Below are 25,078 nucleotides of genomic sequence, written 5' to 3'. Positions count from 1 at the left end.
TGGGATGTTTATGATCCTAGGCTTTATCTAGATCAGATTCCCATTGAAAAGAATCACAAATACATAAGCATTTGAAACATGCTGGGGAAAACTGACTGCTTCAAGAAAAAAATAAATCTCTAACCTTGCTTGAAACGTTTTTTTTTTAAAGATACTTTGTTGAACTGGCTGAAATTTTACCAGTTAAGATATTCATGTTACCATATATTCTTTTGAAACTCTACTGAGCAGATTGAATGTATTAAGTGGTTTATATATCATTCACTCCCACCTTAGTATGAATTAGTTTACCCAGTTTTTTCCTTCTTACAAAGAGGTTAGATTTAGGGGCTGTCAGGTGTGAGTGGTGAAAGGAAATAAAAAGGATGACCTGGTAATTGTTAACCATGAGGCACTGCTTTGAGGAAGATTCCCCAGTTGCCTAGGGTGTCAGGGAGAGTGACAAAGTAAGGGGAAAAGTTGGAAAAGTACCCAAATCCAGACTTTTTATTCCACAATTTTTTTTCTATAACTTTCTTAAACTCGACACTGACAACACAGTCAAAATATTCACTGCATAACTGCAGCTCTTTCAACTCCCAGCTACCATCATGGAACCCATGATGTGGTTTTAAGGTCTAAGTTATTTGGATATTCTTTGTGATTCTGACTTAGGGAGGGCTCAGATATTTGTTAAATAGGTCAAGCTCTCAGTTGGTTTATTAGCCTATTTTCAGTGGGTTTTTATGGATGACTAGAAAATATTTAATCAGAATGTATTTTATTTTACATGAGCAGAGATTGGAACTACTTTAGCAATATACATTTCAGACATCCTATAAAACTCACCCTTCCACAAGTACATTTTGCATTTCACTCAGAGGATTTATATAGGTTTTATATATGTATATAGATGAACAGACGAGGTGAGTCTATGATAGGGTATAAGGGGGGAGTGGGGTGGGTAAGGTGCTACATGCTGGGCAATGGGATAAAAGACCCCATTCCTTAATATGTACAGCTTAGGGTTTTTTCCTACTACTATGAATCTAAGAAAACTTGGGAAATCTCCTTTAACCTAGGTGAAAAAAATGTTCCCCCACATGGTAGGCTTGTTTCTTTGGAGTGTGGGTTCGTGAGGAGGGCTGGGCTGGGGGCAGGGGCAGGGACGGACTCTTCTCACCTTAGAGGATCTGTCAAGAAGCTGTTGATTTTCTATTAGGGAGAGGTGTATTGTCCTAAAAATATACCAGGCTGATGGGAACACTGTCCACAAGGAGCCTGGTCCTCTGCATCAGCGGAAGTAATCCACCCTCCCTCACTCACCTTCCCACCTCCCCACACTCCTTCAAATTCACACAGCTGGAGTGCCCCAACTTTTGGTAGCTTGGTTAAGAACTACGGTAGCAGCTTCTAAGGCTCCCAATGATGGCTGCCTCCTGGTGTTCTCACCCTCTGTAATCCCCTCCCCTCAAGTGTGGGCTGGACCTAGTGACTCATTTCTACCCAATAGGATACAGCAAGATTAGGTTACAAAAAGACCCTGGCTGCTATCTTGCTTTCTCTCTCTCTCTCTCTCTCTCTCTCTCTCTCTCTCTCTCTCTCTTTCTCACTTATTCTGAAGACCCCAGTTGCCATGTTGTGAGCTGCCCTACAGAGAAACCAATATAGCAAGGAATTCGAGGGGATCTCTTGCCAACAGCTAGAGAGGACCTAAGGCCCTTAGTTTAACAGCGAAAGAGGAACTGAACACTGTCAACAACTTCAGGAGTGAGCTTGGAAGTGAATTCTCCCCTCGTTGACCCTTGGGGTGATCCCAGCCTTGGCTGACATCTTGACTGTGGCCTTTGGAGAGCCCTGAGTCAGAGGCACTCAGCCCACACCTGGATAACCCACATAATCTGTGAGGTAACAACTGTTGTTTCATGCTGCAAAGTTTTGGTTACACAACAATAGGTAACTGATACGAGTATATACATTTTAAAAAAGTATATGTTACATATTTGCTGATATTTAAACATGTGATTCCTTTAAAAATCCTTCAGCCTGTAACATTTCTGCCTCTTAACTCTATCTCAGGGTTATTATTCCTGCTCTAAGGCGTATAATATCATGACTACCTAGAGGAAAATACTCAACATCAAAATAGCCTCTATGGAGTCCATCCAACCACCAACTAAGTATAAAAACTTGAGAATTTAATAGTATAGGAATAACTAAATTTTCTTTGGTTCTAGTTTTGATTCTATTCACTGAATTAATGTTTCTTAAAGAGGCTGTGACAGGTCAGATAAAAGAGGAGAAGAATGCTTTAAAGTACCGACCACAAATACCTTCTTCCTCCCTTAAAACATCAAATTTTTAATGAAAGTTTCCCCCAAACAAAACAACAATTTCAACATATTTGGCTTTGCCAAACATATGCTTGGTAAATATTCAAGCATTTCAACAATATTTGGTTTTGTGAAAGACCTAAAATTCAAGTTTAAAGACACCATTTCGATGCCAAATCTGGGCAACGTTTTTCAAAAGGCCACCAGGCAGAATTGTCACGTGAAGGACTAACACGAACCAACCTGCATGTTCTTTTGAGAGACGGAGGGAGCACATTTTTTCCAGGCTTTGCAAATAGTTTCCTAAAACAAATCTGCCAACTGACAAAAACTCATACACATACCAGAAAATTTCCAAGTTTTGCTGTTGCTGAAGCTGACTTTTTTCTTTGGGTTTGAGGCAGAACTTTTACTAGTCCCCTACCCATTAAAAAAAACAAAAAACAGCCAATGAATAAATCAATACTATTGATTAAAATGCTTGCTAAATTTAACATTCCTGATGATTTTAATATTGGCAGATGTCTTGGTTCGGGTTGGGGAAGAAAATATTGGAATTGGAGGAAACAGCAGGCCTACTAAGAAATAAATTGTTCAGATGTCCCCAACAACTTCTAGAAACATATGCCTGCTTTGGGTACTTGGTGAGAGAGAAGGCTTGTCTGGGTTTTGGAGGCAGGAGAACCTGCAAAGATCTCAAGTGACTGCAGGACAAAGTTGCATGCGTGTCTTTCTGTAGATCAGTGTGATTGTGAGGGGTTCCAGTGTCTCCAGGAGACTGGGGTTTACCTCCAAGGAGAGGCAGTCCTCCTCTTTGTCTCTCTCAGCACCAAGCATTGTGCCTGGCACACAGTCGGGGCTCAAAAATACGTTAGGTGATTGCATGAACTTTATTCATAGGGTGACAAGTATTGCTCAGTTGGTGAGATTTTCAAAGGACAGGTATCTGGGACTTCCCTGGTGGTCCGGTGGTTAGGACTCTGTGCTTCCACTGCAGGGGGCGTGGCTTCGATCCCTGGTCGGGGAACTAAGATCCCGGGTGCTGTAACGTTGGCCAAAACCAAAAAAACAAACAAAGGACAGGTATCCTGCTCTATGACAGAGGGTGAGGAAGGAGGAGAGGGAAGAGTTCTCGCTGCCCACACTCACACCTGAGTGACAAGTCCACAAGGGTCTGTGCCATCCCCAGACCATTTGGAAGGTTGAGTAACAGTCATTATTATGGACTTTACTTCTCCCTGACCTAGAAACACAAAGAGGCAGCTCTTTGTTGGCTGCTGGCTGGGATAGGGATTTTGGATTTTCGTGCTAGAGTTGGTTTTGTTTCAACTCAACTCTGGGAGAAGACATTAGAGAGCATATAATAGAAGTGTATCTCTCTCTGGACTCTTGTGCCCAGAGCCTGAAACTAATATAATATGTAAATCACCTATACTTCAATAAAAAAGTGTATTCCCTTTAAATAAATTAATAGATTAAAAAAAAGTAACTCCAGGAAAAGATGAGAAATGGGCTTTGAGATGTTCTTATTGTTAAATATATAATTATTAGTCTAGGCATGAAATCTCTTTTAAATCATCAAAATGAGCCATTAAATTGAGCTCCTCTACTTTTATCTTTATTAAACTGTAATATTTCTATTTCTGAACCACTGCATGGATCTCAGTTTACATTTCTTTTTTTTTTTTTTTTTTGTGGTACGCGGGCCTCTTACTGTTGTGGCCTCTCCCGTTGCGGAGCACAGGCTCCGGACGCGCAGGCTCAGCGGCCATGGCTCACGGGCCCAGCTGCTCCGCGGCATGTGGGATCTTCCCGGACCGGGGCACGAACCCGTGTCCCCCGCATCGGCAGGCGGACTCTCAACCACTGCGCCACCAGGGAAGCCCTCAGCTTACATTTTGAAGGTTGTCAAACAAAGAACATTAAACAAGTGAGGTGGAACAGCACAGTTTGGGAAGTTATAGTTTAGGCCAGTGGATAAATGAAAATCATTTTTTAATTATAAAAGGTACATGATATGTGACTGATAAGCCATGGCTTTTTAAAAATTACCTTCTTACACTGAGTCAAACCTCAGTCCCCCCACCCCCCACACTCCTAGTTCTATTTTACTTTGTGCTGTTGGGCTAGCCTGCATTGTCCTCACCCCAAAACCCACTTTTGCCCTGGGAAGACTGACAGCACCTAATATTTCGACCCAGGGCATTCTGACTTCAGCAGAGAGGGGCAAAGCGCAGCGTATCTGAGTCCTTAAAACCACAGGACACCCATTACTGGAGAGTTATTAAAACACCTCTCCTTTAGAGATGGCCAAACACTTCATGGGAAGACTGGATCTTTAAAGTATACAGTAAAGTCAGAACAAAGAATGAGAAGCTAAAAAGCAGAGAAGATTTTTTTCCCCCTAAATGGTCAAAGAAATAAGAGGGAACAATTCCCCGAAGGATATCTCATCAGAAGACAAAGCCACTTCAAAGAACTAATTTTAAAATAACAATTTAAAAAACTAACAGAAGTAGAGAAGTCAAAGAAAGAAGGCTTTTTGAATGTTAGGAAGCTCCTTCTAATCTAGGCAAACTATTCATCATCATCATCAAATGCAGGCCCAGATCTGCCGCATTTTCATTACCATTTCTCTGTTGCTTCTGCCCCCACCAACCTTACAGTCCCACCCCATGTAAAAACAGGATGCTTCACAGAACCTTACTGCTGAAATATACATAAAGGATCTCTGGGGAAAAAAATGACATTCACCCCCAATATGTGGACAGAGCAGGATTTTTGGTTACGACAGTTGTTTACAGGCAGTAACACTAAAGCATGATGGACTCAAAGGGAATGAGTATAAAATAGAGACTAGTGAGGGGTTGTGACTTGTACTTAATGTACACAGAACCTCCTTAACACTATTTCATTACTGCCAAACCACATTCTTTTACTTTTGTATTTGAGGCAGGTTTGGTGAATGTGTAAAAATGTATAGTGAGCAGTACACCCCCAAAACGAGATTTTGCTGTCTCTCTAGACCACAGGATACATTTCTCCATCCTCCTCTCCACCACATCTTTCAACAAAGTGACAGATTTCTAAGTTCCTGACTTAACTGATGAAAGAAGGCAGAAGCTGACAGGGTAAAAGAAAATCCTTTGCAAAAAGTGCCCACAGTGATCTCTTGGGACACTGGAATACTTTCCCAGTTTTTCTTGGTCCTGCACTTCAAGGCCAAAAAAATACAATGCATGTTTGCCTTTAATAAATCACGACTCCATCTGCTTAGAAATGGAAAGGTACCTAGCTGCTTCTGAATCTAGAAAATGAGCAAATTGTGCCCTCAAGTGGCTAAATGTTGTACTGGAAGGGGAGCTTCGCAAAACCTGCCCTTGCTGCTAAGAAATCTTAGGTAACTTGTTCCCTCCTGAGTTTTTTCATTCTTCTAAAAAGAGGAAGGATGACTGAATTTTGGAGGAAAGTGAGGATTGTGTTCCTGATTTATTATTGAGGCCAACTTGCCAGAGCAAAGTCAAGTACAGGAGCTTCATTATCTGGGTAATTTTGGCACCAGGAATTCACTTTGCCTTTGTCTCCATTACTCAGCCAATTTAAATGATTAGATTTTGCCTGGGCTGTCATTGCTATTCCTAAATAAAGTGTTTGTTTATAATAAGCTTCATGTTCCACAAACAACTGCTCACTGAGTCTAGGAAGACCAATGACTGAGCTTCAGGGCTGTCTTATACTTACAACAGTTATTTAAACACTCCTTTAAAGGGTGAAAAGTAGGAATTTATACCACATGCTTGTACATGTGTGAAAGGTTATATAAGATTCTTCATTTTCACATCATTCGTAATGTTAAAAGATTGGCAACATCTTAGATGCTCATTAGTCTGGGGTTAAATGAATTATGATACAGCCATATAATGAGATTCAGTGCAGGTGTAAAAAAGCACAAGGCCACTCTGTATTCATATAGAAATGCTCTCCATAACATAGTGTTCAATGAGAAATCAAAGTGCAGAACAGTGTGAGGATTATGCTATACTTGCACTCTGAAAGGAAAAGTGCAAGGTTGTACTGGTTTGTACAAACATAGTTTATTTCTGGAAGGATAAACAAGAAACTGAAAAAAATGGCTGTTTCCAATTGTCAAAAACAGGATTGAGCTGTGAAATATACATGACTTTCATCTGTTTTGTTCACTAGTATTTCTCCAGTGTCTAGAAAAGGGCCTGGCACGTTGCAGGCACTCAATATTTGTAGAATAAAATGAAGAAAATAAAATGCATGCATGCATGCATGTATGTATGTATGTATGTATGTATGTATGTGTGTGTGTGTGTGTGTGTGTAAATATATATATATTTTAAGACTGTCTCCAAGGAAGGGAATCTACAGTTGGAGGTCAGGCATGGTAGAGAGAATTTTCACCGTGCACTTAACGTACTTTTAAAATATTGAAATATTAGAATAGGATACCTATTCCAAAATAAATAAAATTCAAACAACCAAAGAAACAAATAAGAATGGGGAGTTATTATCTGGAATAGTTATTTAAGTAAGGCATTGTTTGTGGTGATTTAGACCAGGGTCAATCACATCATAAACTACTGACCATTAATTAGCAATAAGCCTGGAGTACTAACAGCATTGAGGAGCATCACGCCATTAAAAAAACATCGTCCTCACATGGAGAAGTTTTCTGGGTGTTGTAGATTCCTGATGGACAAGTATTGAATACTTGCTCTTCGCCGTATCCATTTCACCTGGTATCCTGGCATACGACAGGATTGCTTTCCAGGTCAGAGGGATTAAGTCGCAAGGCTCTTTCCCCTGAGTTTCCCGCGGCTTGCGTCACTGTGGACTTTGGATGACTCCAATGAGTAGAGGAACTCATTAAGAGGGACCATGAAAGGGAGGGAGAGGCTTTGATCCTCAAAGAAGCGTGTTGTACCCTTAAGACCCTACCCCAGGCCTCCTGAATGGGAGTCTCCAGGTAGGACTGGACCCTTGCATTTTTACAAAGCTCTGCAATGAACTCTGAGGCACACTACCCTTCTTCCCCTCCCCCATCCCACTCCCAACACTGAACAGATCCACTCTGGATGGAGAGACAACTGGGCTCAGAATGGACAAAAGAAAGTTCCTCTCAAGGATACCTTCCATTCTCCATGCCCTGACTCCTTCCTAAACACGTCACCCAGAATTATTTCTGGTTTATTCCTTAGAAATGCTATTCACTAAATTATAACTTCCAGACAGTCATTCAAGACCAGCTTGCACATTTATCCTGTGCCGTGCTTTCTGCCCCTGTAGGATGCAAGCCCGGCAGTGTTCCTCAAGACGCCATTGTGATACGAAAGGCACCTCCCTGTCAGACCAGAATGCAGACTTCTGGTCTGAGAACATTCAGCTAAATAGGAGGCAGCCTGAAAACAGCTAATTATCCATCAAAGAAATCATGTTCTAAGTGATATGCTTGTTCACGGCAAGCACAGTCGTCCACGGCGAGTCTGATAATTGGATAAAACGACCTCAGAGGCTATTGGGGGCTGGGATGAGAGATGAAAACGCACTTTATGTGGATCTCTCTAATGTAATCACCAGTTACAGGGACGGCAAGGAGCTTAACAAGCTCATTACAACCTCAGCGCCTGTGATCTCCGGGCAAACTCCAGTAACTGCCACAGGATAAAACGCCCTTAAAGGTCTTGCTGGGCCTTGGCCCCAGGCCGCATTGTTTTCATTCTGCCCCCACCAGAAGGCAGCTGGAGTCTCCATTACCAGCTGCTGGGCCACATGGAAAATCAGCCAGGAGTTGGTTCAAACGTGTTCTTGGGCTAACAACCAGTATTTTTTTAATCTGGGCATGGAGAAAAGAATGCCATACTCAGAGTCGGATAATCCTGTTTATCGACCTAATTTTTCCAGCTGTTCTGCTCCGCTTTCGGAATGACCGTCCTTCTGCTTGTGATTTTGAAATAGCTCTTGCCTGGGTCTGCTTCTGTGTACTTGTCTGACCCCCTGCCTCTCACACGTAGAGGCTGCCAACAGCACTGCAGAGGCCCAAGCCCCTGGTTGGGGAGATGCTCGCCATTCCTAGAATGAGTACTTCTGGCTCTAGAAGTTCGTCTCTTCCCTCAAAGTGAGTGTTTGTCTTATGAGTGATCAACACTCTCATGGGTTCATGGGGATACTTCCTCAGCCAGGCCCAGTTCTTTTATAACCGATCTAGATCACTCCTCAAAGTGAGCTGAATTAGGGTAGAGGCATCAGGCAGCATCCACAGAGAACAGAGTATGAATGGTGCCCCTGTGGGCAACACAGTGACCCCAGCTGAGGGCACCTGAAGGGGCAAGGCTGTCAAAGGAGGCACCTGAAGAGATCGGAGGATGGAGAGACTGAGGGCAGGAAGGCAGCTCAGCCTATCCCAGGCCAATTTGATCTGAGGCTCCACAGCAGCTGCTCTTTAAGAGAGGTGAAGAACCTGAGCGCTATTCATATGGTATTAAACTGAAACCCCACCCATATGACAATCCTGTAAAGCATGACTCTGGCCACAACGGACACTCAAGGCCAGAAAACACCTGCCGTTAGTCCATGTAATAGTTCCCTCCACTCAAGGGAGCTCTGAAGTTTATGTGAAAGATTCACAAATTGGAAATCTGAACCCTGGCTTTGTGACTGTAGGTATTCCTTGCTTGGCCCAATAGATATATTCTCCACAAGTTCCAGGTAGATCAATTTGTTATGTCAAGCCATATTTCAAATTTATGAGGTGAGTCTGCTATCAAGCAAAGAATTATCCCTAAATTTATCTGCTCTGTAAATCTTAATTTTCATTTATTTGATTTCCTTAAAGGGATACAGCCAGAATTAGAGACATGGAAATAGCAAGGTCAACGTGAAAAGTTACCCTACATGCCAAACCCTGAGAATGATGTCCAGAATTCAACTCAGTCAAAGGAAAACTTTTCTAAAAGAAACAGGAACTGCTGTCCCTACTGAAATAATATTCTTGGGAGAGATAAGGCTTTAGACCTCACCTGTTATTGGTACCATAATGTAAAGAGGTTTAGAGACCTTTGCTTGAAAGGACTTTGATTTGGAGAGGAGAGGACAGAAAAGTCAAGAGGTTACAAGTTATGACAAAAATGAGAAGATGAGGTCACCAAGGGTAAACTGAGTCAACTTCCCAATTTGACTTGGGGTTCGGACCTGACTTGAGTCTTCCACTTCCGTTTTGCGAAATGGGAGTGGTGGTGGAGAAAAGGGGAGAATTAGTCTAGGACTGGGTTACTGTCCAGACCAACCTAATCAAAACCACTACAAAGCATGAGGCCTGGAGACGAAACACTTGAAAATTTAACAACAGCATGAGAAATTTAGACAAAATGTTCTCTCAATTCCTTGACATTTTCACATAGTAAGATTCTGAACCAAGTTCACCACAACTCTCCTCCCTTAAACAAGCTATAAAATATGGTGGCCTGGGAGCCAAGAGAAGACAGAAGACCAAAGCTGGAGGGAAGTATTGTCTTCTATCGTTCCTAAGAGACCTGATTTTTAATGGGGTGGCCTTGGCATTTCCACAGTGTACAGAACAGCTAAAGAATATTCACTTTGCACTTGTGAGTCTGTTTCTCATGACGCCAAGTTGGGTCCATAGTAATCTGTTCAAACTTGTCCTCCTCAGCACTCCTACATTTCTGAACCAGTAGGTGCACTAACGCATTGAGTCCCGCTGTGATGTAATTAAGGGATAATGTTTGCAGCAAGAAGTAGAGAGAGTTGTAAATGCCTCCCATGGGTGATTAAAAGCTAGGGGAAGTGGAATAACTATAGAATTCATTTGGTGCAAGTTTATTCCAATACCAAGAGCATTCTTTTTTCCAATTATAGGATAGGGTTTCTAAAAAGATATACAGCATCCATAAGCAAACATTTTCATGTCTTCATCTCCCTCTAGGGAATGGAGAATGGAAACTACTGCATCCTAGGAACGCTTACTTATCTAGGAGGGAGACTTGGCTGACTCTGTATTTAGGAATGAGAAGAGAAAACCAAGAACTGCTTCAGAAAGGAATAAATGGGGGAAATGCATGTGTACTTCAATTTTGAAAGGAAGAGGTGCACTTCTAACTGTATGAATGGTTGGTTGTAATTCTCACTGCCATTTTTAAAAATTGAAGTATAGTTGATTTACAATATTGTGTTAGTTTCAGGTATACAGCAAAGTGATTTGGTTATACACATATACATGTATATATATCTATATACTTTTTTCTTTTTAAATATTTATTGGAGTATAGTTGATTTACAATGTGTTAGTTTCAGATGTACAGCAAACTGAATCAGTTATACATACACATAGATCCACTCTTTTTTTAAGATTCTTTTCCCATATAGGCCATTACAGAGTATTGATTAGAGTTTACTGTGCTATACAGTAGGCGCTTATTAGTTATCTATTTTACATATAGTAGTGTGTATATGTCAATCCCAATCTCCAGATTTATCCCTTCCCCCAACCCTCTGGTTAACCATAAGTTTGTTTTCTACATCTGTGACTCTACTTCTGTTTTGTAAATAAGTTTCCATTTTTTAGATTCTACATTCTTTTTCTATGATTCTTTTCCATTATAGTTTATTACAAGATATTGAATATAGTTCCCTGTGCTACACAGTAAAACCTTGTTGTTTTACCCACTGCCATTTTTGACATCAACAAACCACTCACTTATCCTGTCTGGGTCTCAATTTTATACATCTGAAAACGTGAGGGGTAGAGGTACTTAGATTAGGTGAGTTCTGAAATTCTTTGCATTTCAGTCCCACATACCCAAACATCACAATGGAAAGTATGAGTGAGGATCTGGGGGAATCAGAACTCTCTTACACTGCTGGAAGGACTGCAAACTGACACAATTTTGGAAATAAGTGGTGGTATAAATAAAACTGAAAATATATATCACTGTGACCCAATAATTTTATTTCTAGGCATATTGCTTAGGGAAACTTTCACATATGTGCACAGAGAGACAAAGACAAAAATTCTCACTGCACGGTGTTTATAAAAGCCCAACATTGAAAAAATATAAATATCTATCAATAGAAAAATAGGAAATAGATAAATAAAATATGGCCTCTTCACAGAAAGGAACACTAAATAGCAGTTTAAAAGAATGACAAAGCTCTATATAAATCAATATTTCTAAAATACAAGCTATTAAGGAATTCCCATTGGTTACATTTGTGGAAATCTGAGTAACTAAAAAAGAATAATGACTGCTACTGAGTGTAACACACTGAATCAATAAAATTCATGAGTCCACAATAATACTCAAACAAAAAAGAAAAAATCATACTGTTGGATGAAAAGTACAGTAGTACAGTATAATACATAGAGTATGAATCCATTTACATACATTTTAAATGAATATAAAAATAATACCATTCAGTGTTCACAGATTCATAATACATGACTCTGTGTGTGTGTGTGTGTGTGTGTGTGTGTGTAAAACCAGGGAAAATAGAAAGGAACTATGTAAGTTCATGACAATGTGATGTGAGAGGCAGGGTAGGGGTCTGTAATTGGAGACTGGGGATAAAGGAGACTTCAACTTAACCAGTATGATTGTTTTGTGTGTGTATATATATATATATATATATATATTATATACATACACACACGTAACAACAAAATGTCATTTCTAGATGCTGGAGAAAAGGTGCTTATTATAACTTTCTTCTCTGCATTAAAAAAAATCTTCTCAAAATAAAAAATAAAAGTATATGATCAGCAGTGCTTTCAGCAGACGGATGTTGACAAGCTCCCTCTGAGCCCCCATGCAAAGGACCTCCAAGAAACTGAGGCAACCTAACCTTTTAGGTCTTTACTGTATAGTTCCATGCTAGCCAATATGGTAGCCACCAGCCACATATAGCTACCTGAATTTGAATTCAAATTAATTAAAGTTAAATAAAATGAAAATTTCAGTCCCTACACTGTACTAGCCACATTTCAAAGGCTGAAGGGCCACATGTGGCTAGTGTCTATTTTATTGGGCAGCACACATACAGAACACTTCTTTCATTCCTCTAAATTCTATTGACAGAGCTGGTCTTGAGCTAAAAACCTGTCTTTTAGACAACCAGAACACTTTTAGTCATTGCTCTTTCCCTAATATGTCCTTCTGCCCATAGGAAAACCAAGGTAATGACTAGGAGGATTTTTTTGTTTCTAGAAGGAATATGTCCACTATAATTCTACATTCCAGTTTTGACTGAAGTAACATTTTCTTGTGAAAAAAATGAGGTAAATCATCTTTAAAAATTGATCTTAAGGGCTTCCCTGGTGGCGCAGTGGTTGAGAGTCCGCCTGCCGATGCAGGGGACGCGGGCTCGTGCCCCGGTCCGGGAGGATCCCACATGCCGCGGAGCGGCTGGGCCCGTGAGCCACGGTCGCTGAGCCTGCGCGTCCGGAGCCTGTGCTCCGCAACAGAAGAGGCCACAATAGTGAGAGGCTCGCGTACCACAAAAAAAAGAGAGAACAAATTGATCTTAAAAAGTAATTATCTATAGTTTTGTCAACGTCATATTTCATTTTCCCCAAAACTTAGGAAGTAGCAAAATAGGTCAAAGGATGATGAAAGCATTACCCAAACAAGGCTCAAATTTTTGGTTCAATAATTTTCCAAGAGCTTTTGTTTCTTACCTGTACACAGTATGAGGGACATACACTTCTCGGATTGGAAATTCCAAAATCTCTTTGTGTGGGCGTCCCCGGTTTTCAGGAAAGGGTCTCACTGGCAGCATTTCAGGAGTCAGACAGCAACTGGTCATCTCTGGAGCCAGAGAAATCTCCAGTTTGAGCAAGCCTAAAGAAAGAAAATAGGACTGTCTTAGTAAAGACGTTATATATGAGGGAGTCAAGAAAGACTGCTGTACTATATTTCTTTTATGGAAATGAGGATAAGTTGTGTGAGTATAAGCACTTTGGAATACCCAGTTAATTTCCCATAGTTTGAGAAAAAGCATATCATGACAATTTTTGAGATTTAGTTTCTAGAACTTAAAAAGCAAGAAACTGTAAAATGAGTTAAGAACACATTAGAGGATCTTTAAAGTCCCTTCCAGAACTACCACACCGTAAGTATATAGTTCAGTAACTTCTCTCATTACAAGCACTAAAAATTGGTGGTTTTCAAACTAGGTTCCCTGGTACCCCAGGGGGCTGCAGAAGTGCCTCAGGGGCTGTTAAGCTGAGGATAAGGAGGGTGCGCCCTCACCTTCTACCAAAGCATTGCACCTTCACTTTTTCTCATGTTAAGAGTTCCATACAATATGATATAAGAGGCTCCTCTCTTCAAACAATTATCTGATTTTCTGAGTGAGCAATCAAATACAAAGCATGATGTTTATTTCCAGAATCAGTCCTTTAATAAAAATAGAAAACATTAACAGGTTGGCCAAGAAAACCCAGACCTTAACTCCTAATACAAAATCCTACATCTCCCTTGACAAAAAATTGCAGCGTTACATGAATAATGCGTCTAATCATAAATGGCTTTGGCACAACAAAGAGGATAAAGACAAGCCATCCACACCTGGAACTGACTTGACTCTCCTCTGTAGGGATGAAGATCTTTTGTAGTCAGCTAAAAACTTGAATAAGTCTTCATCACTAAGGCGATCTCCCTCCTGCCAAGAGAGAAGTCAGGGTTAGTGTAGATTCACCATACACTCCTGGGGTCGGGACCAAAGATTGATTTCTCAGAAGATTTTTATCTCTAAGTATTATCGGAACGTGCCTTTCGTAGATACGAGGCAACAACTCTGAAATCTTTTGGTCAACCTCTTGTCAAATATTCTTCCTCTACCACTCTGACTCTCTCAGCCTCTTCAGTCCTCCTGGAGATGGGGACTTTACTGCCTTCCTGAGGAAGGCTGTTTGACCATTAGTAATCCAGGCCAAAAGGTCCTCCCCCTATAACTTAAACCCACTGATACTTGTGTACTCCCTGAAACAAAACAGAAGAAAAGTTTTCTTTGAAGATTTGAAGATGGAGAAAGCAGCTTTCCATCTTTGTCCTGTCCTCATATTCTTCACATTTGTCTTGACTGAGAAGGCTAAGCACACACACTCCATGCGTGTATGTGGGACAGGCATGCTGCTGAGGGATACGTGTGCATGAGCTCTGATCCTTACAGCAGCCCAGTAAGGAAGGTAGGTAGGTAGGTAGGTAGATAGGTGTGTCCTATTCCTAAGTACAGATGAGAAAACTTCGGCTTGTTTAGTCAAGGGCCTTGCTCCCCAAGGCAATACAGTTGGAAGGAGTTATTTCCCAAATAGAAACCCTTTCAGTCCCCTGCAATCTCCATCATGAGGCATGGCACACAGAACCCTTAGGATCTCTTCTGCATTTCAGTTTGTTAACATAACCCCTTGACATGCCCCATGAGAACTGCTTGAGCTGTAGAAAATTTTCCAAAACAGAGTCAAACCAAGTATAAGTCAAGTTGGTTTTTCTGGTAGTAAAACACATATCACGTAAAATTTACCATCTTAACCATTTTTGAGTATACAGTTCAGTAGTGTTAAGTACATTCACTTTGTTGGGCAAACGATCTCCAGAATGCTTTCAGTTTGCAAAACTGAAACTCTATACCCATGAAACAACTCCCCATTCCCCCCTTCCTGCAGCCCCTAGCCACGCTCATTCTACTTTCTGTCATTCCACCTTCTGTCTCTATGAATTTGATTACGCTAGGAAATTCTTCATTCTCTAAGTAGTCTCAATGATTTCTGAGCTAATAAAGAGCACCGTCTGTAACGGTCACACCCTGTGAGGAAGTAGGCAGCTCTGGAAAGCCCGCACGTGGAAAAGGGGTGAGATGGACAACACCTAGGCCAAGAAACCCCAGGCCAAAGGGGAAGTGGATATTTTAGCCAGACTGTTTTCATAGCCTAATAAATGAATTGGCCATGATAGTTCAAATAGGATAGTTTGTGTTAATGGGAACCAGTCCTTCTCTCAATTAAAAGGGCTAACGTTCACTTAGCACTTGTTATATCCCAGGCACTCTGAGAAGAGCTTTACACGTCTCGTGTCATCAAACCCTCCCAAAAGCCACATCAAGCAAGTGTCATGATCCCTGTTTTGTAGATGATGAAACCGAGGCTCGGTGAGGTTGACTAACTTGTTCTCTTAGTCACTACATCTACTCCCCCTCTGGGCTCCAGCACTCATGCCATTGTGAGGGGACAAAGCCAGACACACTGTAACAGGAAGAGATACCTGCTTGAAAAAGCTGTTAATGGTCAAGGTCTTGAAGTTGGATCCAACCCCATTTTCCTCCAAGGAGAAGGCTCTTTCAGAAAGTCTTCGAGATTGGGACAAAGTTTTCCGCTCACTCACAGAGCCTTTCCCTTTAAGGAAAACAATTGTCATTCTAAAGTTTGCCTTTCTGTTTGAATATATAGCAGTTATTAACTTTACCGTATGTAGGATATGTTGAAGCGCACTGAAGGAGAACACTGAACACGGCCATTCTTGTTTTGCATGACAATTTCCCTCCCCGATCCCTGTTCTTAGACCCCCCCGTTGGAGCCCCTAATCCTCCTCTGATCATAGTGAGAGCCCAGGAGCAACCACAGTGCCCTCCCACGTGGCGATCAAGGAGCAGGAGTCCAGAACTGCAGCCAGAGCAGGGTCTGGCTAAATAATAAGCTTTATTTAGTCAACAGTGTTTAGTTTAGTTTTATTTTTATATTTACATTCCATTGGGAGAGGCATGTACTCAAATGCCCCTGCAGACATTTGGGATTCTGGCCCGAACATGCTACGTACAGGTCAGCCTGAGTCCATCCTGGATCTGAGCTTTCTTCTGCTCTTGCTGTGTGGACCAGGCAGCAGAACTGAGTTTCTGCCTTGGCCAACCTGCCTAATGGTAATTAGAACTGAGTCACACCCAAACCTGAACCCTGATACTCTGCTTAGTTATTTCTTACCCCTTTTGAGATTTAGCTGAGGATTTTGTTACTTTTATACTGCAAAACTCAGGGGTTCTGTAGTGAATGGTCAAATTGCATAGAACTGTAATATTTCAACCCTGTCTTTGAACATTCTCTTACCCTTAATTCTTGTCATAATGCTGAACGGGAACTTCCTGCTACCACTGAGCCACCTAAACTTGCCATGCTGCCTCAGTATAATACACGACATCTTTTGGTTGCTTCTTAAAAACCAGCCTCTGTAGTCAGGTTAATTTCTCCTTGACCCAGAGATGACTGAGGACCCAGCAAGCACTATGCCTTAACTACCTAGTTTATGTGTCCTTTAAGCTCTATGCAGAACTCTTTCAAATAAGGGCTACCTGGGTCTACATAGAAATTAGCATTAAAAAAAACCCCCACACACATATTGTGGTGTGAATGTTGGGATGCACTAAAATGAGATTTTTTTCTTTTTTTGCGGTACGCGGGCCTCTCGCTGTTGCAGCCTCTCCCGTTGCGGAACACAGGCTCCGGACGCGCAGGCTCAGCGGCCATGGCTCACGGGCCCAGCCGCTCCGCGGCACGTGGGATCTTCCCGGACCGGAGCACGAACCCGTGTCCCCTGTGTCGGCAGGCGGACTCTCAACCACTGCGCCACCAGGGAAGCCCTGAGATTTGTTTTTGATAAATCAGCAATAACCCGGGAGTTCTGACTGGTAATTATGCATCAATAACTCCAGGATAGCAGCAGCAATAACAAAATACCTTTTCCTCCACTCCTCTGGTAAAGGCAACATTTCAGAAGTGGCAGAGCTAAGGAATGCATGAAAAACTTCCCAAGAAATGTGACTGGAGACATAAATATTTGCTGGATACAAAGACATTTTAAAAAACAGAAACTCTGCCACAGGTGAGGGGTGATATTCTTGCAAACTCTGTAACCCTCTTGGATAGTTCCATACCCAAACTGTTGAGGGAATTAATAACTCAGATCAAGGGTTAGGTAATGAAAAAGAGAAATACGCTAAATAAATCAGAACAGTAACTAAATATTCTTTTGGCATCCACTTTTTTCATTTGCCCTTAGCAAAATAAACTTTAAGGAACTGGAAATTTTGCTAGAAACCAGAGTTTTTCATTTTGAAGCCCTTGCTTTTCTTATATTTAGGAGCCAACCATGGTGCCTTTGTTGAACACACTACAAACTATATTATTATATTATTATATTTTCTTGTTATTTTCAAGAATTTTACTTTTAAGAAGAGATGGCCACTGAAAATTAACTCTTTAAAGTGTCAAACTGTACAGAAAATTCCAACCAAAAATCTTACTATATTTAAACTCCACAAAGTTCATTGTAATTGTCTTGGGGATCACTGTCCAATCAAGCATTTGTATTCCAGTCTTAATCATGTTTCATTCTATTCACCTCCTTCTTCCTGCCCACTCCCCCCACCTTACTGCGCCCCCAACCCCCCACCAATCAGTAGCTAACCTCAGAGTTGGTACATTGGGGAGCCCTTCCCTTCACACCACAGTTGAAAAGCTTACCAACCGTGGACTCCACATCAGTTACCTCCCTGTCGAGGGTAGAGACATTGAAGAAACTTGCTAAGCTTATGGGAGCCCAGGCAAAGGGCATCCGGTATTTCCCCAAACGTTGGCAGAAGGATTCAGCTTGAAGTTTTAGTCTTTCAATCTTTTCTTTACTCTAGAGGAAAATGGAAAGAGACAGCAGAAACAAACAATATGGCACAACATCATTCTCAATGGTGAAAAACTGAAAGCATTTCCTCTAAGATCAGGAACAAGACAAGGGTGGCCATTCTCACCACTATTATTCAAGATAGTTTTGGAAGTTTTAGCCATGGCAATCAGAGAAGAAAAAGAAATAAAAGGAATCCAAAGCAGAAAAGAAGAAGTAAAACTGTCACTGTTTGCAGACGACATGATTCTATACTTAGAAAATCCTGAAGATGCCACCAGAAAACTACTAGACCTAATCAATGAATCTGGTAAAGTAGCAGGATACAAAATTAATGCACAGAAATCTCTTGCATTCCTATACACTAACAACAAAAAATCAGAAAGAGAAATTAAGGAACCACTCCCATTTACCACTGCAACAAACAGAATAAACCTACCTAAGTAGGCAAAAGATCTGTGCAGAAAACTATAAGACACTGATGAAAGAAATCAGATACAAACAGATGGAGAGATATGCCATGTTCTTGGATTGGAAGAATCAACATTGTGAAAATGACTACACTGCCCAAAGCAATCTACAGATTCAATGCAATCCCTATCAAATTACCAATGGCATATTTCACAGAACTAGAACAAAAAAGTTTACAATTTGTATGGAAACACAAAAGACCCTGAATAGCCAAAGCAATCTTGAGAAAGAAAGACAGAGTTGGAGGAATCAGTCTCCCTGACTTCAGACTATACTACAAAGCTACAGTAATTGAGACACTGTTGTACTGGCACAAAAACAGAAATACAGATCAATGGAACAGGATAGAAAGCCCAGAGAGAAACCCACGCACATATGGTCACCTTATCTTTGACAAGGAGGCAAGAATATACAGTGGAAAAAAGACAGCCTCTTCAATAAGTGGTGCTGGGAAAACTGGACAGCTACATGTAAAAGAATGAAATTAGAACACTTCCTAACACCATACACAAAAATAAACTCCAAGTGGATTAAAGACCTAAATGTAAGGCCAGACACTATAAAACTCTTAGAGGAAAACATAGGCAGAACACACTATGACATAAATCACAGCAAGATCCTTTTTGACCCACCTCCTAGAGTAAAGGAAATAAAATCAAAAATAAACAAATGGGACCTAATGAAACTTAAAAGCGTTTGCAGAGCAAAGGAAACCATAAACAAGACAAAAAAGCAACCCTCAGAATGGGAGAAAATATTTGCAAACGAAGCAATTGACAAAGGATTAATCTCCAAAATATTCAGAGCAGCTCATGCCGCTCAATATCAAAAAAACGATTCAGTCAAAAAATGGGCAGAAGACCTAAACAGACATTTCTCCAAAGAAGACATACAGATTTCCAACAAACACATGAAAAGATGCTCAACATCACTATTCATTAGAGAAACGCAAATCAAAACCACAATGAAATATCACCTCACACCAGTCAGAAGGGCCCTCATCACCAAATCTACAAACAATAAATGCTGGAGAGGGTGTGGAGAAAAGGGAAACCTCCTGCACTGTTGGTGGGAATGAAAATTGATACAACCAGTATGGAGAACAGTATGGAGGTTACTTAAAAAACTAAAAATAGAACTACCATATGACCCAACTACTGGGCATATACCCTGAGAGAACCATAATTCAAAAAGATACATGTACCACAATGTTCATTGCAGCGCTCTTTACAATAGCCAGGACATGGAACCAACCTAAATGTCCATCAACAGATGAATGGATAAAGAAGATGTGGCACATATATTCAATGGAATATTACTTAGCTGTAAAAAGGAACGAAATTGACTTCTTTGTAATGAGGTGGATGGACCTAGAGTGTGTCATACAGAGTGAAGTAAGTCAGAAAGAGAAAAACAAATACTGTACGCTCACGCACAAATATGGAATCTAAGAAAACGGTACTGGTGAACCCAGTGGTAGGGCAGGAATAAAGACACAGATGTAGAGAATGGACTTGAGGACATAGGGGGATAGGGGAAGCTGGGACGAAGTGACAGAGTAGCATTGACATATATACACTACCAAATGTAAAATGGATGGCTAGTGGGAAGCTGCTTGTAGCACAGGGAAATCAGCTCAATGCTTTGTGACGACCTAGAGGGGTGGGATAGGGAGGATGGGAGGAGATATGGGGATATATGTATACATATAGCTGATTCATTTTGTTGTACAGCAGAAACTAATACAACATTTTAAAGCAATTATACTCCAATAAAGATATAAAAAAACCCAGTATGGCACCAGCACCAAGTCAACTGCCTCTGCCATGGATATGACAGCCATCTCCAAAATCCCTACTCTACTGATTAAAAAGAGGGAATAGGCAGAAAAACAACACATCTCAGGCCAGAAGTCCAACTGATAAGGAAGTACAGAATAGAAAAGGAGGAATTTAAAGAATTAAAGAAAGCCTACATTCAATTATTAAATATACCTTCAGCTAAACAAACAAACAAACAAGCAAACAAAAAACCCCAAAGTATTGGGGCTTGTTATACTACCTAATCAACAAGTACCTCTTTTAGGTCCTAGCTACACTGGATTCGCATGAGAGAATCTTGGGATGAAAAGTTTTGTACATCATCTATCAAGCTCTTAAGTGAGCCTGTTTTTCCACAGTTGTCTTGGAAGATTCCAGAAAGATCTATAAGCGTTCCTAACAATCTCCTTATTAGGTTGACAACACTTCCAAAGTAATCATTCTAAGTTCAGGATAAAAGGTAAATTAAAAAAAGCAAGTTATCTTGAGTTCAATAAATCTTACTTGAAATTTATGAGTCTGCAGTAGGATGCCGTTAGGCAAGTCTTATTCCAAAAAGGCCATGTTTTAAAAATTATGTTGGAAACTTTTGCAAATGGGTGCTGAGAAGAGATGTCCTTTTCATGGCTCAGTACCAATGTTGTACTAATACATTTATGATGTACAGCAGTCTCAGCTAATGTCCAAATATCCAAATCAGAAAGGGTGGTGGCCCATGCTGTGGAGGAAGCTAGGGGAGCTGTGGCACTGTTCAGTTTCATGGGGTGTCTGTGGCCCTCCCAACCGAGCCCAGGCCTCAGAACCAAGACAACAGGACGCGTTTTTGCCCTAGTCAAGTTTTGTAATTAGACATTGGTGTGTACATCATCGTTTGCTGAGTTTAATAGTTTATTTCTTTAAAAAGTTGTCATCGATGAAGTTTCCCTTCCTTATTTTGTTTGAATATAATTTATTAGTGCTTCATATGGGGACACATTATGGACTAAACTCCATTAACTATTTTATGGGAGACTTCTGAAAAATACCTGCTTATTCTAAAATGTTACCATTTAGCAATACTCAAAATAGCATACCTTTCCACCATCACTTTCTTTGATAACCATGTAGGGTTCTGCACAGTCTCCAATCTCTCCCTGCTGAAGGACTTTTTCAATCTACCAACAAAAATAATATTAAAACAAAGCACGTGAATTACATTTGTATAATGGAATCTATGCAACCATCAAAATAGTGTCTTATGACAATATTTGATGACATCAGATGTCCATAATATATGTTTTTTGATTTAAAAAATCAGTACGAAGAGTATTACACAGTTTTGTAAAAAAAAATCATAAAGGCATATTAAAAGGACGATAGATACATGGCAAATGTTAATAGTAGTTATCTTTGTATGGTGGGATTATGTACTGTCTTTATTTTCTTCCTATTGCTTACGTGTATTTTCTGTTTTTAAATAATAAACATGTATTATGCCTACAATAAAAAATACAATAAAAGTTATTTTTTAATACAAAACCCACGAGACATATGTAGGATGTTAATAGCTCATTTTGTTTATTATTGCTTACAACGTAAAAAAAGAGATACGACCTCTGTGAAAGTCAGGTTGGGGACTAAAACCTTCCACAAAATGAATAAATGAACAGAATAAATTATCTGTAATTGTCTCCCTTGTATTTCCTATTAGGGCTGCTTCTCTGGATTTAACAGACTTGGAAAGGAACTTGAAAGCAGTAGGATGGTACAGCTTTTCACTTTGCTAACTGGCTGGTAATATGAATTACTACTGCCAAGCATCGTCTTCCATCTTGCTGCAAGTGAAGGACCTGGCTGGCCATAAATCTAGGCACCATGTTTAAGAGAAAAAAAAGCAGAAATTTAAAATTGTCTAACCCTCTGCTCAAAGAAAATTTAATTTAACTTATATGTGGAAGAGAAAAACAAATGGATTTAGTCCCATTAGTCTGTGTTAGTCGTTGAGATAATCCTTGAAGAAGAAGTTTGGGTCAACATATCCTAAAAGGCACACATTCTTAACAGGCACTGTCAATTAGGCACCAAGTATTTAACCAGAAATACCCAAGTGGTGGAGGGTGATTCATGGAGTTTCAAAGGAAATGGCATGGGGCTGCTCAACGAACATCTGTCTCAAGAAGACTGCAAGCATTAAGTCTCTCGTCTCACAGAGGAACTTAAAAACCCCTTCCCACTGCCATAGCCTGAAGATGAGGCTGATCCTCCTGAGAGATGCACCAGGTTGAGGCCATGGACACGTAACACTCGAGGTAGAAACTAACCCATTTTCCTGTTAGTCAGCGATCATTCACCTATTCATTTGTTTAGAAAACATTTGTTGAGTCCTTTCTGTAGGGTAGCTGTTGGGGAGACAAGGTGGTGAACATGACAGGCCTGGTCCCTATCCTCCTGAAACTGATGGTCGGGAGTTTATACAGCAAATTGGAAAGAAGCTAATTTTTCCATGAGGTCAGTGGACAGAAGTGTGGTCTTTAAAATGAACTTTGAACCGAGATAAAGAACCTTCTCATTAGAATCCTGAAGCGAAGAATGGGAATGCCATGACTTTGCATCTAGAGCATGGAACCCACAGGAGAGGGATCTCCAGAATTTGGAAGGAGGATCCAGATTCGACCAGATGAGCAGATACGATTCCCTTCACCGAGTTGGACAAGGCTAACTTCAGGTACTTTGCGAGAAGGAGCTGCCGGCTGCTATGAGAGCCTACTATGCGGTCCTTCAGCACTGATACGTAAAAGAAACGCCTGAGTCCTCGTAACCATGGCAGGCAGGGGAAAGGGGCATATCAGAATTGCCTGGGAATTTCTTTAAGGTAAAGAGGCTACCCTCAGCCCTATTTAGAGGGAAAGAAGCAACAACTGTGGTATTACAATAAAGAAAAACAAATCAGAGGCAAACCAGGGACTGTCTTACTGAGTAGATTTAAATTTCTTAACTCTATCCAGACAATTTAGAGAATCTTTATCACTGCCAAATGAATGTATTTATACATCTGAAAATTTTGGAATATACTTAGTAATAGTCACCCATAGGTAACCACTGATATTTAGCAGACTACCATGGGTTACCCAAAATAAAGTCATCCACTGAGAACTGGAATTGGAAATAAAATTTGGATCTATGGAACTGGTATTGACTTCTTTGATTTCCCAGGCTGGAGTGAATTTTAAAAGTAACTGCAGGCTGCTACAGTTTGCTAGAGTGGACTTTAAGCTAATTTTCCTCTATGTCTAAGTAATATCGCAATGAAAAGGACACACATTAAGTTTGACAACAAGAGATGTGTCTTTTTAGCAATAGAATTTTAACTCTGTTTTCCAGAAACTTCAACAAGTTCCCTTCAAGCTATAATGACCTTTCAGAATTTTTGTAAAACGGTGTAAAGGGAGCTAGAATGGAAGGACATCTGCCTCTTGTTAAGTGACCTCCACATCACCTGAAGTTTTTGGAACCTGTATGCTACTCTCATGGGATCATGGGGGAATCAATGAGATTATGGACATAAAACACTGTGCTAACTAGAAAATGTCCCAATCCTAGAATGCTGGGTGTACATGAAATTAAAACAACAGGACTTTTTTTTAATTTGAGGGTAAAGAGTCAATGAGACTAATTATTTGGCTTAAAGTAGATAAAATACTCAATGTTTGCTGTTAACTTCTAACCAGCCATTTTGGTGTGTAGAGAAAGTCTCTGGTTTTCTTACATCAGCAAAGAGTACAATCTAGAATGAAAGGTCTTTCCACTTAGAACTGCCCACAGATTTTGACTCTCACTAGACATACTCAGTCTGTGAGATGGTGATGAATAAGGGAGAGTGAAGCTTGGACACTATAACCCACACCTCAAACTGTCAGAGCCTGGATTTTCGGACATTTAACTCTGGGTCTTTAGAAAAATGTGAACATGATTAGGAGACTCTATCTGAGATTTTTCTCCACAGCAGCATCCCAGAGCTGGATAGCTGAGGGTGTTTTCCTTGTTAGAAGGAAGGGTGTCTATACATGCCAGACCTTATTCTGTAATCACAACTACTCATTGAGGGAGGTGTTATTATCTCCACTTTACAGATGAAGAAACTAAGTCTCAGAAAGGTTAGGTAATTGCCCAAAGTCATATAGCTACTAAGTTGCAAAGCCAGGACTCAAACCTAGGACCGTTTGACTCCAAAACCCATAGTCATTCTAGTACCCAACACAATTTGGTCGTAAAGGAAAAGGAGTAAAGTTGAGAGGGAAACAAAGCGAATCTCACAGAGGACATGTAATATTTTCTGATACCTCTTTCACTCTAAACATGCACTGGGAGTAATGCAACAATGAGAACATCAGACTGTGCCAATCAGATTGTGTTGAACTACCTTGACTACTAGGTAGATGTCCGAGGATGGATAGGTGACTGAGAATACCGCAGATCTTGCCTGACTGGACGTGGCAACAGAGGGCGTGTGAGCACGCAGAAATCCTTTGAATTGGTCAGAGTTCAGGTCACAGTGAAAATTTTCTGAGATCTGTAAATGAGTGGCAAAATGAAAAATGAGTTATACCTATTGTTCTCATGGTCTAAACATGTTAAAAAAAAAAGTGGAAAAGAAAAACCCACCAGGTTTCACCAAACAAATAAGTATAACCGTAGACATGGTTTATGACTAGCAGGTGCTGGAAAATCTGATACGTATTTTGTCACAGTCTCTAGATATTTCTGAGTCATTTGAGAGATGTTCTATGAAACATTA

At 40.5% G+C, this 25,078-nt stretch overlaps 1 protein-coding gene across 2 annotated transcripts in view; it reads right to left on the bottom strand.

The window, feature by feature from the left end:
* DOCK8 (dedicator of cytokinesis 8) overlaps positions 1–25,078 on the bottom strand; it is a 223,446-nt gene that overhangs the window by 99,700 nt on the left and 98,668 nt on the right. For both annotated transcript variants that reach the window (XM_060155013.1, XM_060155015.1), the window contains exons 9-14: positions 24,704–24,853; positions 21,378–21,458; positions 17,860–18,019; positions 15,611–15,741; positions 13,919–14,012; positions 13,027–13,189 (exon numbers count right to left, since the gene is read on the bottom strand). In XM_060155013.1, coding sequence (XP_060010996.1) covers positions 13,027–13,189; positions 13,919–14,012; positions 15,611–15,741; positions 17,860–18,019; positions 21,378–21,458; positions 24,704–24,853 — 779 coding nt within the window. The remainder of the gene's footprint in view (positions 1–13,026; positions 13,190–13,918; positions 14,013–15,610; positions 15,742–17,859; positions 18,020–21,377; positions 21,459–24,703; positions 24,854–25,078) is intronic.

The sequence above is a fragment of the Lagenorhynchus albirostris genome, chromosome 7 (genome assembly GCF_949774975.1).
Source record: "Lagenorhynchus albirostris chromosome 7, mLagAlb1.1, whole genome shotgun sequence".
NCBI lineage: Eukaryota > Metazoa > Chordata > Mammalia > Artiodactyla > Delphinidae > Lagenorhynchus > Lagenorhynchus albirostris.
This window is presented reverse-complemented; position numbering and strand designations above follow the sequence as displayed.